Source organism: Mus caroli, chromosome 8 (genome assembly GCF_900094665.2).
Source record: "Mus caroli chromosome 8, CAROLI_EIJ_v1.1, whole genome shotgun sequence".
In the NCBI taxonomy this organism is placed as follows: Eukaryota; Metazoa; Chordata; class Mammalia; order Rodentia; family Muridae; genus Mus; species Mus caroli.
In genome coordinates, this window is record NC_034577.1 from 14,911,459 (window position 1) to 14,927,154 (window position 15,696).

General features: G+C 45.4%; 2 protein-coding genes across 2 annotated transcripts in view; one reads left to right on the forward strand and one right to left on the reverse strand.

Annotated features, from left to right (window-relative positions):
- Positions 1-15,696, forward strand: part of Mcph1 (microcephalin 1) — a 255,579-nt gene that overhangs the window by 137,184 nt on the left and 102,699 nt on the right. Inside the window, exon 14 of the mRNA XM_029480675.1 lies at positions 2,820-2,897. Coding sequence (XP_029336535.1) covers positions 2,820-2,897 — 78 coding nt within the window. The remainder of the gene's footprint in view (positions 1-2,819; positions 2,898-15,696) is intronic.
- Positions 5,147-15,696, reverse strand: part of Angpt2 (angiopoietin 2) — a 49,265-nt gene continuing 38,715 nt past the window's right edge. Inside the window, exons 6-9 of the mRNA XM_021170483.2 lie at positions 12,886-12,987; positions 11,900-12,066; positions 8,302-8,432; positions 5,147-6,036 (exon numbers count right to left, since the gene is read on the reverse strand). Coding sequence (XP_021026142.1) covers positions 5,876-6,036; positions 8,302-8,432; positions 11,900-12,066; positions 12,886-12,987 — 561 coding nt within the window. The 3' untranslated portion in view covers positions 5,147-5,875. The remainder of the gene's footprint in view (positions 6,037-8,301; positions 8,433-11,899; positions 12,067-12,885; positions 12,988-15,696) is intronic.

Here is a 15,696-nt window from a genome sequence, read left to right on the forward strand (position 1 = left end):
TTCTTCACACTGCCCAAGAGAACTATAAAAATGTGTGCAACAAGAAGAGACTTGGAGGGTATGGAGGGATGACTCAGTGGTNAAGAGNACTGTCGGCTATTCCAGAGGACTGGGGTTTGACTCTCAGCACCCACATGGTAGCTTACAACCATCCATAACTGTAGTCCCATACAATTCAGTGCCCTCTTCAGGTGTGCAGATGTACATGCAGACAAACACCCATATGTATGCATGTATATGTGTATATGTATGTATATGTATATGTATATGTATAAATAAGGCTTTTGAAGAGAGAGGGAGAGAAAGAGACTTGGTTCGCTGATATAGGGTGAACTACATAGCCTGTATGAAGAGACATCATCATCTCACTACATCTAAGAATAAAGCAAGAAAACTGTTCCTCTGATAGGTTCATCAGCAAAGTGCGGGATTTAGGAGTGAGTCACATGCCAACACTACCATTTCTGTTATCCAGTTTGTGTAATGCCTCTCCTGTGTTCAAGTCCTATGCACGGTGCTGAGCTTAAACTGAGGTGGGTCCTGGAGGTAACTTCCCCCACCAAGGCTCACATACACACAGGACATAGTCCCCANTCACAACTCCATCCCTTGCTGGATTTAGTCTCTCAGCTGTTTTCGTCTTATGCAGTACTTTCTGGGAAATGTGTGTGGTTGGGTAAGATTATTTCACAAGCCCACCTGAAATCCTAGAAAACAGACTTCCACTATTTTGAATATTGCACTGAGCTAAAGNTGGGTTTGGCTAATGTAAGGGCTTGTGCCAGAAAAACCCTAAAAGACCCCCAAGGAGCCGATTCTGATACAATCTTTACTCAAGCTCGAGCTTGGGCCACACCGCCTTCTCTGACCGAGCAGAACAGGAGGGGGCTGAACGCTCGGTTTCAGGCGAGCATTTCTAGAGCCAAGAAGTGGGTATCTAGCTTGGTATGCATCTGTCTGGGGGACCAATATGGCCTTTAACATAATTGGCTGCTGTTTGGAGCCGAACCATAAACTTAACCTCTGCTTTCCTCCTGATTGGTGGTTGTTAGGAAGCAAAGTGTCTAGAGGTGTAGATTTGTTGGGGAATAACCTGGAAACTGGTGCTAGACGAAGGTCTTGTTGGGGGCGGGGTTACCTGGAAACTGGTGTTAGGAACCAGCCTGTTAATTTGAGTTCAACCTTAGGTCAGGTTTTCTAAGATAGAGTCTGAACCCAAAAGATTTGGTCTATCAGGCTAGAGTACAAAGTTGTTTTTCTGTATTACTGAGTCTGTGATTTTAGTGAAATCAAATCTATGTTTTCTGCTACCTCTATGCAACATCTATTTTAAAGAAATTAAATGTATCCATTTGCTTAGCAAAATTGTACTGTAAGTGCCTTACAACTTTATTTTCTTAACATTTAGAAAGGAGCAAAGTCAGAGAGCACGAATGTTCCCCACGAACTTGTTTAGGTTCAATTGACATTTTAATGTGGACTGAAATTGGAACTTGAGCCCCACACACATTTCTACAGCTGACTCCTGGCCTCTAGCTGGTGTGCCGAATTTCCCACCGCAGGATTCTACCATTGCTGCATGCTGACATGAACTTAATGTTGAAACCACATTTTATCTCCTGGGCTGATTATACAAGGTCGCGAAGACCCACATATCCACAGCATTATCTCTAAAGGATAGATANCACTGGGAGGCCGATAGCGGTAAGGGAGGGAACACTGTGTAACGTGGATGGCTTTAACCCACACAGTAATTGAACTTATTAAGATCTTTCTCCTTCCTCTCCTCCCTCCCTCCTTCCCTCTGCTTATCTTCCTCCCTCCAATGGCATTTGGGCAATAAAAGTTAGGAGAAAACAGAAAGACAGTTAGATGACAAAGCATCCGTGACCACAGGGATCTAATTGAAACTGTGGTGTTTTCTTTGAATGGGGTTCCTGGGAGCATAACTTGCTGTTTCCCATGTTCTCCTCTACTCTCATGGACTGTCTTGAGCTCAACACCCTCATAGATATGACTTTTGACTCTCAGGTCTTGTGCTTGTCCCCACCCTCACCCCCCTCTCTGGGCCATCCCCCACAGTCCTACCCTACCACCACCTCTGCCAGCCCGGCACCACGACCACAAATGCACCTCACCCACTTTTGACACAGGCTCTAGAGTTCACAGTCAGCTCCCTCTGCTTGAACGACTTGCACTTTACCAACTGAGCCATCTCCCCAACCCTCGAGCCATTCCTTCCTTCCTTCCTTCCTTCCTTCCTTCCTTCCTTCTTTAAAGCTCATAAAACTGTGGGATGTTCATGGAAGATTCTAAAGGGCAATTTAAAACTTAGATTTCTAGCACACAGCATATCACATAAAAAGCAGGATAGTGTTTAAGTATTTGATTTCACTAGGATGTTGTGTTAGAACTGTCAACTTGACAGGATGTGAAATCACCTACAAGCTTCCAGCTGCTGCCTTGATTTCCCAGCCTTGAACTGGGAGCCTCAGCAGCCTTCTCTGCTTCTTACATTGCTTCTGTTGGGTATCAGGTGTTGGGTATCAGTGGGTGAAGCCACCAAGCTGGGTACTGGCTTTCGTTTCTAGCCACACTGGGGTGTTTCTCTTAAGATGTTTGCTAATGGCTGGAACAGGCACTGTGAAGTGTCCCAGAGTGCCCTGGCTTTTGTGTGGCTGATTTCAGACCCTTGGAGCTCATCGATGCCAGGCTTTTAGGGGGGTTGCTTTTGCTCTGATCAAAAGTGACTCCAACCTACTACCCAACAGTCTAATCAATCTATGACTGATATTCTCTGTGTGCTATGTTTCTCTTAGGTACTGTTGTCTTTAGAGTTTGGTCACTGGATTTCTGAGGAGCCTTTTGAACTCTCCAAAACCTTCCCTGCAGCTCCGGTAAGTCAATGCTGNCTAACAGTGGTAAATGCAACATGGTCCTCTTAGGAAACTGTTAGGATCATAAACTTGGCACCATAGGTTAAGAGAGGTCTCATTCAGACAAAAAGGATGTCATCCCAGAAATGAATGACATCTGTTTATTTATTTGTGACATCACAAGTGAAAACTTGAGGAAGACACTTGAAAAGTGCTGTGAGAAATGTCACCTTGAAGAGTGTCCCCTAAGCCAGGCAGTCCAGCACACAGGAAACAGAATTGGGTGGATTGCTGCAAGCTTGCTGCTGTCCTGGGCTGGAGAGTGAGACCTTTCCTCAAAAAAAGGATTTTTAAAACTAATTAATTATGAAAGCCTATAGGGCTGTGCCACTCTTAAGCCTAATGCTAATACAGATAAACCTGATAGATATAAAAGCTGTGGCCGGCCAGCATTGTGATGGGCTGTGCAGCTCTTAAGGTTAATGCTAATACAGATAAAACCAATAGGTATAAAAGCTATGGGCTGCCAGGATTGTGATGTAGTCTTTATTTTGATATCTTTCCTATGCTCCACCTTATGAACTCTCAATTATTTTAAATATTTGCTAACTGAATTCTAACTTCTCAAATAATTAAGGTTTGACTGGGAGCAGGGGCTGTACAGAAGTCAGCTTTCATTTCCAAACGTGTTGATTGGTTTGAGATAGTTAATCTGAAAAGATGAGTCTCTGAAAGACAGTGGCTGTTCTGGCTGTCCCCTGTGCTCTTGTGTAGCTGTCCAAGTGGGCCTGCACAGGGACCAGCAGGAAGCTGACCTCTGACCCCAGTCGCTCGCTCATCTAGCCCATCGCATTGTTTCTGTTTTCATTTCAAGATTACTGTTTTGATTTCCTTTCAGCTTTGTAAATGTTTTCTTAAGAACAGAAAAAAAAAAATTCCTCCCAGTAATTCTGTTTATTTAAAATACTGTGTAAGGAGCTGAGGAGTAAAGTGGAAACCGTACTTCTTGCCATTCTCTGAGCTAAGAGAGAAGGTGTAACTCTTAGCAGCTCTGTTTAGCCTCCATCTTCCTGCATCCACTGCTGCCCGCCCTTCCTGGGTGACCATTTTTGACCGTTTCCCACCTCAGTTCTTGCTGTTGTGGTCATTCAAGAAACATACTGCTGTTTTGAAGCTCTGGATTTTTTTTGGGTTTTTTTTGGTGTCACATGTTTTAACTGGGTACAAAGCCATGTTGGCCCTGTGGACATTTCCTAAATGTAATAATAGAAACAGTGGTCAAAAGGCAGGGACAGAGTTCTTTACTCTGGAGTTAGCTGGCAGGAAGTGAACGTGGCAGAAGAGAAGAGCGCCTTGGCTACCCCGAGCACACACCAAGGCTGTGTGAAAGGAGATGGGTTAAGGCATTGGTTCTCAGCCTGTGGGCAGAGACCTTTTGGGGTCACATATCAGCTATCCTGCAATCAGANACTTACATCACTATTCGTAACAGTAGCAAACTTACCGCAATGAAATAATTTTATGGCTGGGTGTCACTACAACATGAGGAACTGTGTTACAGTGTCACAGCATTAGGAAGGCTGAGAACCTTTCATTATAGAAATAAATTTAAAAAAAATAGCACCTAGAAAGGAAGGACGGACAGATGGATGGACAGACAGACAGACAAGGAAGGCTACAGGAGAAATTACACTAGTGCTCTGTACAAGTGTTCATTGCTGCAGAGGCCACTCTGCAAGCTTAGGAGGGTTAGAACAGAGGAGTTAAGGTTTGACAGTTCTAAGCATAAAGTTGTGTTCTGAAACTTTTTCTAGGGGTATCTGGTTACATTGTGAGCAGGACATTTTGGCTTTACGTTCTGAAACAAGCTTTCAGTTTGTTTGTTAGTGGGTATTAAAAATGTTACTGAGGCAAACTAATTTTTTCTAAAAGTTAATTCAGAGAATCACGGCTTTGTAGATGTCCAAGGTAGGGTGATTTTCCTCGACTATAAATTAAGTTTTAGCTTCATTTTCTAAAATATTATTTTGTTAAATTAGGGAGCACATCTCTAGGCTAGAGCACTTTGCTCAATGGTGGAAGTTCTTCTTCATGAAACAGCATTTTCGTCATTAACAGCAATCTTCCTTGTTACAAGACACGGGTGTGTGTGTGTGTGTCTCTGTGTGTGTGTGTCTGTGTGTGTGTGTGTGTGTGTGTGTGTGTGTGTGTGTGTGTGAGACCAAAGAACAAAATCGTAAATATTATCATAAAAATTAAACATAATCACCTCAACTAATAACTTATATTTAATTACTAAAAATACCTTCATATTTAACAGCCAGGAAGAAAACAAAATAGTACAGTCTCNGCTTTCACCAATGTGGCGCTTATTTGGTGGTTATTCCAGAGATGTGGGCATTTTTGCCATATAGTAAATAGTAGCCAGCCATTAAAAACTAAGCCATCAAGATAGGTAAGTGTGTTGTTTTCAGATGAACATGTAAAGCACCCAAGAGGAAAACAATGAACTGTGTGCTTCTCCAGATGATAACCTGTGCCCACCACTTAGAAGTCCCTGGATACTGGCTGCCACAGTGCGAGGACACGGCCTTGTCATTGTGACAGCCGAGCTGTGTATGCATTCACTCTAGAAACCGTGCTTAGAGGAATGTGGTCCCAAGATTTATCTGCACCATCTAAGTGTTCTGTTTTCCAGTTATTTACTGCTGAACTCCCACGTAACATTCTTCCTTGTGACAGAGTCTGCACGATGTCCTTCTGATTCTCAGCCACAACCTTCCCAGAAGTGTTTCACCAGACCGCAGTGCCTTTGGGTTTCCTTTGGTTGGTTAGCGGTGCAGGCTTAAGTGATGCGCTTCAGTCTGGTACACACAGACCCTCCCCACCCCCAGGAGCACTTCCTGATGTGGAAAGGGGCTGCTATGCATTGGTGTCTCTCAGTGCCTTGGAGATAATCTTTGGATGCAGCAAGTTCTTCTGGTAGTGTAGGNAGGCATTTAGAAATCTGCTGGCCGGATCATCATGGTTGTGGCCTTGAGCGAGTAGCCGGACCCCTTCCAGTAGTACCACTTGATACCGTTGAACTTATTTGTATTCTGTTTTTGTGGGTAGTACTGTCCATTCAAGTTGGAAGGACCACATGCGTCAAACCACCAGCCTGTGAAAGTGAAACACAGAAGCAATTAGGACTGGGTAGCTACACCCTGTCTGCAGGACTTAGCTGGGCACACACACACACACACACACACACACACACACACATACAAGCCATGGTGTGGAAAGAGCCACATTGATTTGTTACTCCAGAAACACAGACTGCACACCAGTGCAATCCCAGTACTGTGGTAGCATGAGTTCTTACACATGCCCTAGCTGTTTTGTGCAGAACCCTTGCTACATGAAGAAATGTCGGTCAGTGCTGTGTGAAAAGCTATCATCCACAGTGCATTGTGGGGTGAAGACATGGTGAGACTGCTGGCAGATGTGGGTAGAAGGTGGGCCAAGTGGTTCCCATTCCCCTCCATCATGTATATTTGTTTGGAACAGAAGCCAAGTGTGTCTAGCTCTCTGGGGAGCTAGGGAAAAAGGAACCTTAATACTACAAAGTGTGGTACTGAGGGAAAGTCAGGCAGTAGTAAGGATCTTTCCCGTTGAAGCTCCAGAGTCTACCCACAAATAGGAGCATGGCAGGCAATGGGATTCACCATATGAAGGAGAAACCTAGACGATGTACTAATCTGAATTTATCTTTAAGCCCCAAGTGGGAGAGACACTGGTTGTATAATATTTGTTTCTTTTTAAATCCAGAAAACAACAATGAGTAGACAGTAAAGAATGTGGGTGAAACACCAATTCTGAGGTCACCTCAGAGACACAGTATTCAGAGGGTAGCGTCTCTTGAATATTTTCCCCCTGGCCCCTACCACTTGGAGACACCCNTAGCTGTTGATTCTGAGAAATGGGAATGTATAAAAAGAGCCTGTGTTGTGTAAAACCCTAGGGCTGGGGAGAAGTGTCAGTCACAGATCTGCCTTAGCCTTTGGGCACCATCGGAGTCATTGCTCCTGTGCACTTTTCCACGGGCCACCTTCCCTATGGGCCAGCCCATGGCTTGGAACTTGGCCTCTTACAAGCCAGACCTCCCCACTTTCCCTCCCCTGGCTGCTTGCCTCCTCCCGAGTCTCTCCCAGCTCCATTCTCAGCCCTTAAATCTTGAACTGGGTAAATAAATGAATTGTGTCCTTGGTTGGGAAGCAGCTCTCCTGCTCTCTGGAATAGCAGCACACGGGTGGTCTGAGAACAGTCAGCCTCTCCAGAGAGGTCTAAGTGTGGGAACGAACAGCAAGCCGGCTCGGGATCAGGGGTGCTGTGGCCCCAGAACCTACCCCTACCCCGACTGTCATGTGGCTTTAAAGACAGCTGTAACAGTGAGATGAGCGTCTAGCCCCCTTTACAGAGCAGTTCGATGGGGTTCTCTCCTTTGAAAAATTACAACTAATGGAGAAAACTCATGCCACCAAGTGGCCAATCTGCNNCCCCAAGAATCCAGGATCTGCCAGAGAGTGGGACCTAATTCTTTCATGAAATTTCAATTTCTAAATTTCACTTCATGAATATATCCTCTTGTTACTGTTGCTGCACGAATTCTTTACTAAAGAGCAGGCATGGTTCAAGCTTAGATCTTTTACTTGTCTTAGAAGCTTTTATTCATATAATTTAATTAATTTTATTTATTTCTGGTATGGAGATCAGAGAATTGTAAGGAGCAGTTCTCACATTTGGCCATGAGGAACCCAGGATCAAACTCAGATGTCTGGCTTGTCTGACAGCAAGCATGTTTACCCACAGAGCCATCTCACAGGTTTGAGATAGAGTCTCATCAAACCTTGAACTCATGGATTCAGCTAGACTAACAGGCAAGCCAGCCCCAGCGCTGGAATTGTTGCACACCACATATTCAGCCTTTGTACAAGAGTGCTACAGACCTGAGCATGCACATGGCAGGCACCTTACCCACTGAGCTGTCTTCCCTAGCCCACTTTCTTGCTATATGTAAGCATCATTGCATGAAAGAGGCAGCTGAAAAGCCCTGGGCTGGATATTAAACAGAAACAAAGCAAGATGGAGCCAAACCCTTCTCTTTTCATCTGGTCAGTGGGCCACTTAATGTCCCCTAGCTCACTCCCAAGCATCCTGAGAGTACACTGTCANCCTTGTGACAATTCCAGTTCCATGCTGTGTCCTCATGTCACACTTGAGCTAAAAGGAGGCCCAACCAATGAACTGGTAGGCAGATGGCTTGTCTTCTTACGGAAGTAAGGCNGTTCATTGTCAGGCACTGGTTCCAGTCTGAGCTCTACACTGCCAGTCTTCTATGCTAGGCAGCTGTTCTTGCCAATTCAAATAGGGAGAGTTGCCTTACCTCCCGAGAGCATCTGGGAACACTTGCAGATGCATTTGTCATTGTCTGAATCCTTTGTGCTAAAATCACTTCCTGGTTGGCTGATGCTACTTATTTTGCCTGCAGTCCCCGTGAGTCCCGTAAGGTGAATCCTGGAATGTGCAAAGGAAAAAATAAAAATTGTAACGGGCTAGGATTGTTGATTGGCCGTAGTGGAAAATTTCTCGTGGTGAAGAATTCCATTCTACAGAGTGCACTGGGGCCAGTCAGTACACTCCAGTGCCCACTCCGTACAAAATACTTTGTACTGGTATAAACAGGAACCAACTTATCATCAAATCCTCTGACAAAGAGGGAGGGATGTTTTCATGACAACTTCAACACATATTGCCTGCACCAGCATCAGCAGACCTTAATGGGGCCTTGTAATTCATTATCCCCCTGCATTCAGATGAACAGAAGGCATCTACAGAACAAAGGGGCTTCTCACAGACCCCCACCCCCAACCACCACAGTCCCCAATGGCTACTAGAGTGACCAGATACCTTCTCTGTAGTCTGAAGAGGTAGGAGTTGGGGTGGAGAGGCTAGAAGACAAGGAGTAGGTGAGGAGTTTGGGGTAGCCCCTATAGCTGCTTTGCCTTGATTCTGGAGACTGGTATAATAAACCTGTCTGACCTCAGGAAGGAAGTAAATGTCAGTGTCCAGACCCCTGGTCATGGACCACACTGTTAGACTGTTGCCCAAGTGTGGTCCTCAGCAGCCAACTGTGCCAACAAGGAGAATCTAAGGGTTGGGATAAGCATAATCGCTTTAATTACTATTTTATTTTGTTTTGTTTTTAAGGCAGGGTTATACACTGTAGCTTAAGCTGGCCTGGAACTCACTAAGCAGCCTCGGTTGACCATGAACTTGTGGCAGTCCACCTGCCTCAGCCTCCCAAGTGCTGGCGTTACAGTCATGGATGGCCATGCCCAATCAGAACATATAATTCTCTAAAATGTCACAAACTGCCAGTGGTCAGATGTTTCAAGTCAGACCAGAGCTGGGTCTCACATAATAGGGTAACGTAAGGATGTCCTTTTGGTGTTTTGGCATGCCAGTAACCAGCTCTGGCAAACTAGCAGGCTGAATCCCCATGAGCTAATGTGATGTAGATGCAAGAGTCTCTGGGCTAGGATGCCATAAGGGGAAATCCTACATGGTGACTGCAAAGTGTCCTTTGAGCCCCCAAGTGTTCTCTTCTTTGTAAAGCTCTCTGTCCTTGCCATCTACCACCTTGGGAAGATTCACTTGTCAGTATCTCATGTGGGAACAGGCAGAGGAGAGGGAGAGACCACTGTCCCAGGCTCTGCCACATGTCTTTACAGTGANTGCTCAAGGCAGCCCTAGGACACCAGCTGCAGTGTGTGGAGAACTAATCCTTGTGTGCTTGGGAACCTGAAATAGATTTCTTTCTGACATTTACCCATCCTTTAGATCCCCACCCCACCCCACCCAACCAAGGTTTGTCTTCCTTTTCAGTCTCTTGTCTTCTTTGAAGGGTCAGTTCTCAGGAGACTCATTAAATGTCCTGCAAAGGCAAGTAATGTCAGAAAGAAAGCTATTGTTATTAGTCTCTCTTTGAAAGATTATTCAATCTTAGAGCCTTCTGGAGGCCTACCAGACAAAAGTACATCCTTTCAAATATGTTATTAAGAACAGTCTTGAGTTGGCCATGACATTGCTCATACCTACAATCCTAGCATTTGAGGGGTGGAGGCAGGAGGATCAGAAGTTTGATGTCATCTTTGGCTACATAGCAATTTCAAGACATGCTCAGGCTACACGAGACGCTGTCTTGGGAATCAAGAGAAAGAAAGAGAATGGGGTGGCAGGGTGTGAGCAGGCAGGCAGACACCTGTCTTCCTTGGTGCCCCTTTCTCGTGCACTCCTTGGTTTCCTGCTTGTTCTCCTTGGTGGGAAGCACGTCCCGCTCTGAAGCTTGGCTTACTCGGCACTTACTCAGGCATTACTTACAGAGTACTTAGCCGTATTAGCATCCTCTTAATTAGTGTAGCAAGTTTTTATGGATTATTATTGTTTTACATTTCCAAGTAAACTAAGCCTCAAAAACCAGTGTTTTNTTTTTTTTTTCAAATAGCATCTTCAAAATATGTTTGCATTTCCAAAAGAACCTTAGCTTACCATATTTTTATAATGTCATTGTGGAAGGGTGAGGACCCATGTAGTAAAATCTCCTTGTGTAAACGGGCAAACTCTTCATCTCTGTGTTTCTTTCTTTAAAAAAATTAATTCCTCTATTGTAGACTCCTAACTGTTGCCAGTTAAGAAAATATTTAGCTTGGAGATAGCACAATGAAGACCACTGTGCCTTGGAATCCATTGACTTCTGGACTCTGGAGTCCAGCAAGACCGTCTGGGTGCTGGGGTCCTGCTTGTCTTCCCATGCACCCACCTCCAGGGAATCCTGATCTTTCTAAAAGGTCACCGACCATTCCAGTGTCACAACAGGCTCTGTCTGCTTTGAAAACAGCTTCTGAGGAATCGACACCCACTGTCTGTAAAAAGCAGACTGTTCCTGGCAGCACGTAGCTCTCAGGTCAGACCCCAGGCTCTGAGCTGGCTTCCCTGTGCTGTCCACTGTGACCTCCCTAGAACACCAGCCAAGGATGTTATAGTCAAGCTTCCTCTCCACGGGGCCTGGGCGCCACTGAGATCGAGGTGGCACTGTGGGCCATGACTTTGTTTCTGGAGGGCCTGTTGTGCGTCATCTGTCCTCTGTGGCTTCAGGCNGGTCTGCTCTGTGCTCTGTGGACACAAGCAGTGGGTGCCCAGATTGTTTGGACGCCTGCGTCCCGCTGGGCTCACACACCTGCTTCTTTGGTGCCACTGTCATGAGCTTCCTGACCAATGCCCCCATAGGACCTGGATTTGAGTGTAGCACCGTGTAGAGAGATTCCAGCACCTCAGCCATGTCTTTCATTGTCCACACAGAAAGCCAAGTCCTTGGTGTTCTCCTCCCTTACAGCGCTTTCCAGCCAGCGGGTGAGTGTGCTGTCAGGCTCGCCCGTGCGCTTGGAACATGTGAGGTTGCTGTCAGCAGCCAGATGGGGATGAGCCGACATCCAAGGAGGTGCTATGACTCAGATGTGTGTTCTGCACAACTGTTAGCTGTGTTTGACCTTCAAAACACGGGCTCACTTTTAATTTAATATCTTAGGTAAGAAGATGGTATGCCCCAGGTGTCTGTCTGTCCTTACATACCGTATCTATCAAACAGCTATCTCATTACACATGGCCTGTCTCGAAGCATCTCCACTCAGAACACACACAGGAAAGCAACAGATGCAAAACTGCCCTCCCAGTTTTCTGCACATTGTCTAACCACAGGCAGAAAGCTATGATCTACCTGTCTGTCTCAATGATCTATCTGTTCATCTTTCAGTCCTAGGGACTGAGTTTAGGGTCTTGACCATGCTAGGCGAGTGCTGCTCCAGTGAGTTAACATCACTAGCCAAAGCTAGGATTTTGAAACTAGAGAAACTGAGAGACGGTGATGCCCCCGAGAAGCAGCAGTTCCGTGTGACTCAGTCGCGGCTCCATGACAACTTGCTTACCTGTAGTTGGACTCTTCACCAGAGAGGTAGAAGTGATCATACAGTGAATGTGCCTCGTTGCCTTCCCAGTCCTTCAGCTGGATCTTAAGCACGTAGCGGTGCTGACCGGTCAGCTGGGAGACAAACTCGTTGCCCAGCCAGTACTCTCCCAGAGGGCTCCCGAAGCCCTGCGACCGAGAGAGTAGAGTCAGTCCGCTGTTTGTTCTTGTGTTTGGAATCTATCACCTTAGTACCATCTTAGGTCAGAAGATGGTACTCCTAGCCCTGGGCTGTACAAATGCAAGGTCTTGCACACAGGAAAAGATTAATTTTTTTATTTAATTTTGAGAGAAAGAAGAGGAGTTGTAAATACATGCCACCATGGGCCTGCGATGTCACCAGCACCTTGGATGTTAGCTGTACTCTCTGCCTTATTTGGGGTAGGCTTCCCTTTCACCACTGTGTTATTCCAAGACCAGCTGGTCCACAGGGGTCTGGGTAGTCACTTGTCCTTGTCTCCCCTTGTGATAGGATTACAGATGAGAGCTGATGTGTTCAGCCCTATACGGGTTCTGGGGATTCAAAATCAGGTCCCCACACTTGCACAGCAAGCATTTTATGCATGAATTTTAAGGACCTGAGCTGTTCTTAGAAATATTACTGTTACATAGCTAAAGCCACTGGGATANCCATGAACAGAGATGCTGTTCTTGGGAACAGCCAGACCAACCTGGGTACCATGAAACGTAACTATAGTAGTGACATTTATGCTGTGGAAGCCTGACAACAGAGCAGCTTACCCAGTGTGCTCTGTATTACGTTTCAGTTCCTTTGACTGCGACGTTTTTTAAGAGAGAGAGAAACGGCTGGGCACAAAGAATCATATCATAAGTAACTTCTTCAGAAGCCATCGGTCACTTCTGAATTTGTGTTAATTAAAAGTTCTGAAGAACTTGGGAAATTAGCGTTCCCAAAGGAAAGTACTTTCTTAGTGCATACTTCCTTACCTCTTTGTATTCTTTCCATGTCCTCTGGAAGTCCACACTGCCATCTTCCCGGTGTTGGATGACTGTCCACCCTCCACCACCCACGTCCATGTCACAGTAGGCCTGCAGGAGAAGCACACAGTTACTGCAGGCTGAACATTGCTGACCCAGGCCGGTACAGCAGCAGTGTGTTCCCAGGGGGCTCTGTGGTAACCAGTGGAGTCAATCGTTGCTGTCGGGTCTTTAGAGTGATTTTAAAATCAAACCACATGACACACTGGTGAAAAGGAACTTCCTGCTCTGGCTGTAGAGTCCCACGCCATAATTGTTTTTGAGAGTGATTCCCTGTGCCTGGGAGACTGGCAGATTCTCCTCAAATCCCATATCTTTAGAAAAACACAGACTTGTGTTCTTAGCACTGACAACCCTCGCTGCTGGCTACACCCCGTGTCCATTAGCTACAAGGTACCAAACTCCGGCCATGTTTTCCTGCTGTTGGGCTTCCTTTGTGTGCAGAGAAAGCCAGTTTCTCCTCCCTGTGAGGGCCTGGGGGAAGGGGTTTCTGCAGTGCCAGCACCATGTGACCCAGCTTGACCAGGCAGCTCTGTCTGACACAGGGGTTTGAGTTCAGGCTTCTACACACTTCCCTTGTTGCCTGTGGCATTTTTCCCCAGTATTTTATTTCTGCTTTTAAACTGCCTCAGTGGTCTTTAAAAATTTTGCCTGGAACACAAAATTCTTTGGGCTTGAATGTTTAATTTCAACTCAGCTGGAGTTTTATTGTAAAAATTAAAACCCCCTGAAAATAAGATTATATAAATACTTTTCAATTATGAGATTACAGTAGAACCAAAAGAAAAAAAAAGTTTTCCAGAAAATAAGATAATTTCCCTAAAGCATACATGGTAGAAATATTAGGCTTCCCAACCAGTTGTGAATATTCTTCCTTTGTTTGGTGCCATGGTCTTTGGAGACCTAGGAGGACCATTTTTGCAGGGTTAACTTTAATATAGCAGCTCTGTGTTTGTGATTNAGAGCTAAAAGTGCCATGCGAGCCTCTCACCCTTTTTCTTCATATTGCCTATAAGGAACTAAACCCAAAGGAGTCCATACTGTCCGCCATGTTGTTNTCCTCTGTCGGACATGGTCCTTGAGACCATCAGTGGACTGCCTTACTGAGGCCTCTCTCCACCATTATTCTACCTCCCCACAAAGATCCTGGGCTCCTGTTTCCCTCCGCAGTGACTTGAGTTTAGAAAGGCCTGATGGCATGAAATAGAATCACTGTGTCCTCGGTGTAACTATTCAAAAACACATGACAGACTTGCTGGAGGAACTCTCCTGGTTATCACAGGACAGATTTGCTGAAGGAACCCCCGGTTGTCACAGTGTATAAGGGATGGTTTGTGTAGTTAACCACCGCGTTTGACTCTCTTGTGTGCAACTTGTCAGATATCTCACACGAGTTACCTGCCATGTCNCACCACTCTGAAGTCTAGAGATGATTGATTTGACACAGGTTCGTTTGGTCAGTCACAGGGCCAATAGGTGAGAGGAATTTGAATATGGTCTTCTTGATTCCTGTGTTGTATCTTTTCCATGGCAACATGCTACTCAAAACAGAGAAATTTGAACCTTTTGATAGGCGGGCAGATTAACACTGAAGTCAGTTCATGAGGAATCCTTCATCTTATTTGCCTGTGATCAACCAGATGACCAGTGCTGCACCGTTTTACACAGTGTCTTATAAAACCTCACGTGGGGCACTAGGGTAAGGACCCCATGGCTATGCACACACATTAACTCCCCAGGATCCTAAGTGTGGTAAATGGGAAGAAATGTTTGTAGTGAGCCCACCCTTGCTCTAATATCTGATTCCTTAGTGTTAAAATCTTCACAGTGCACTCAGTTGCCTGATGGTATTTAAAGCAGGCTCTTTTCCTGCCTAGAGGATCATTTTATCTTGTGGGAGTCAAAAGCAAGAGTCCCAACGTTGCGGGTCACTGCTACTATATAAATAAATTGCATGAACCATGTTTCTGTTCTCTTTGGATCCATTAGGGAGCATGTCAAAGTTACTAGAACATTCTCAGAATACTTTGTCCAGCTTTTTAAGAAGTGAAGAACAAAGCATTCGTGAGAAACAGAGAATTACGGTTCACTGGGTTGTGAAATTTGAAAAAAGAGATAATATTCTTGTAGAGAATCCACACGGTCAGGAGATGCTCAGTAAAAATATTGACAAGGATCAGAACAAGATCTGAAAGGNGGCAGCAGCCAGGCCAGGGCACGGCCACTTCCGTTACAACAAACCTGGGGGTACTGAGTGCTTTTGATTTGCATGCCTGTGCTTGGCACAAGGACCCAAGGCCTTAAGCTGTTCAGCAAGTGATGCTTGAGTTAAGTGCTGTGCTCCAGCTTCAGGCCTTGGAGAAATGAATAAATAACAGACGCCCATGGCACTGAGAGTCTTGTGCTGAGCAGTCTGGGGAAGGAAACAATTGTGCTTCTAACTAGCAAAGCACATGCCTGTGCTTCTCACGGACGCCCTATGCAGTGTGTAGCCTGCACACATACACAGAAACCTAATGTAAATGCCATGTTTACTGAATTATTAAACTGATCTAATGCAAAGCTGCCATACTGAAGCCTTTGATCTAATTNCTTAGAATTAGATGGCCATGCCCACTGTGACCTCTTGTGCAGGCTTCATNTATCATTTATGCCAGGGCCATCTCTGGTACTATCACACCCTGGAAGGTGGGGTGATGGGGCAGTAACATAAGATCACACTGTCTTTTATAGAACCTCAAGTCTAGGGGGAAGTTTAGA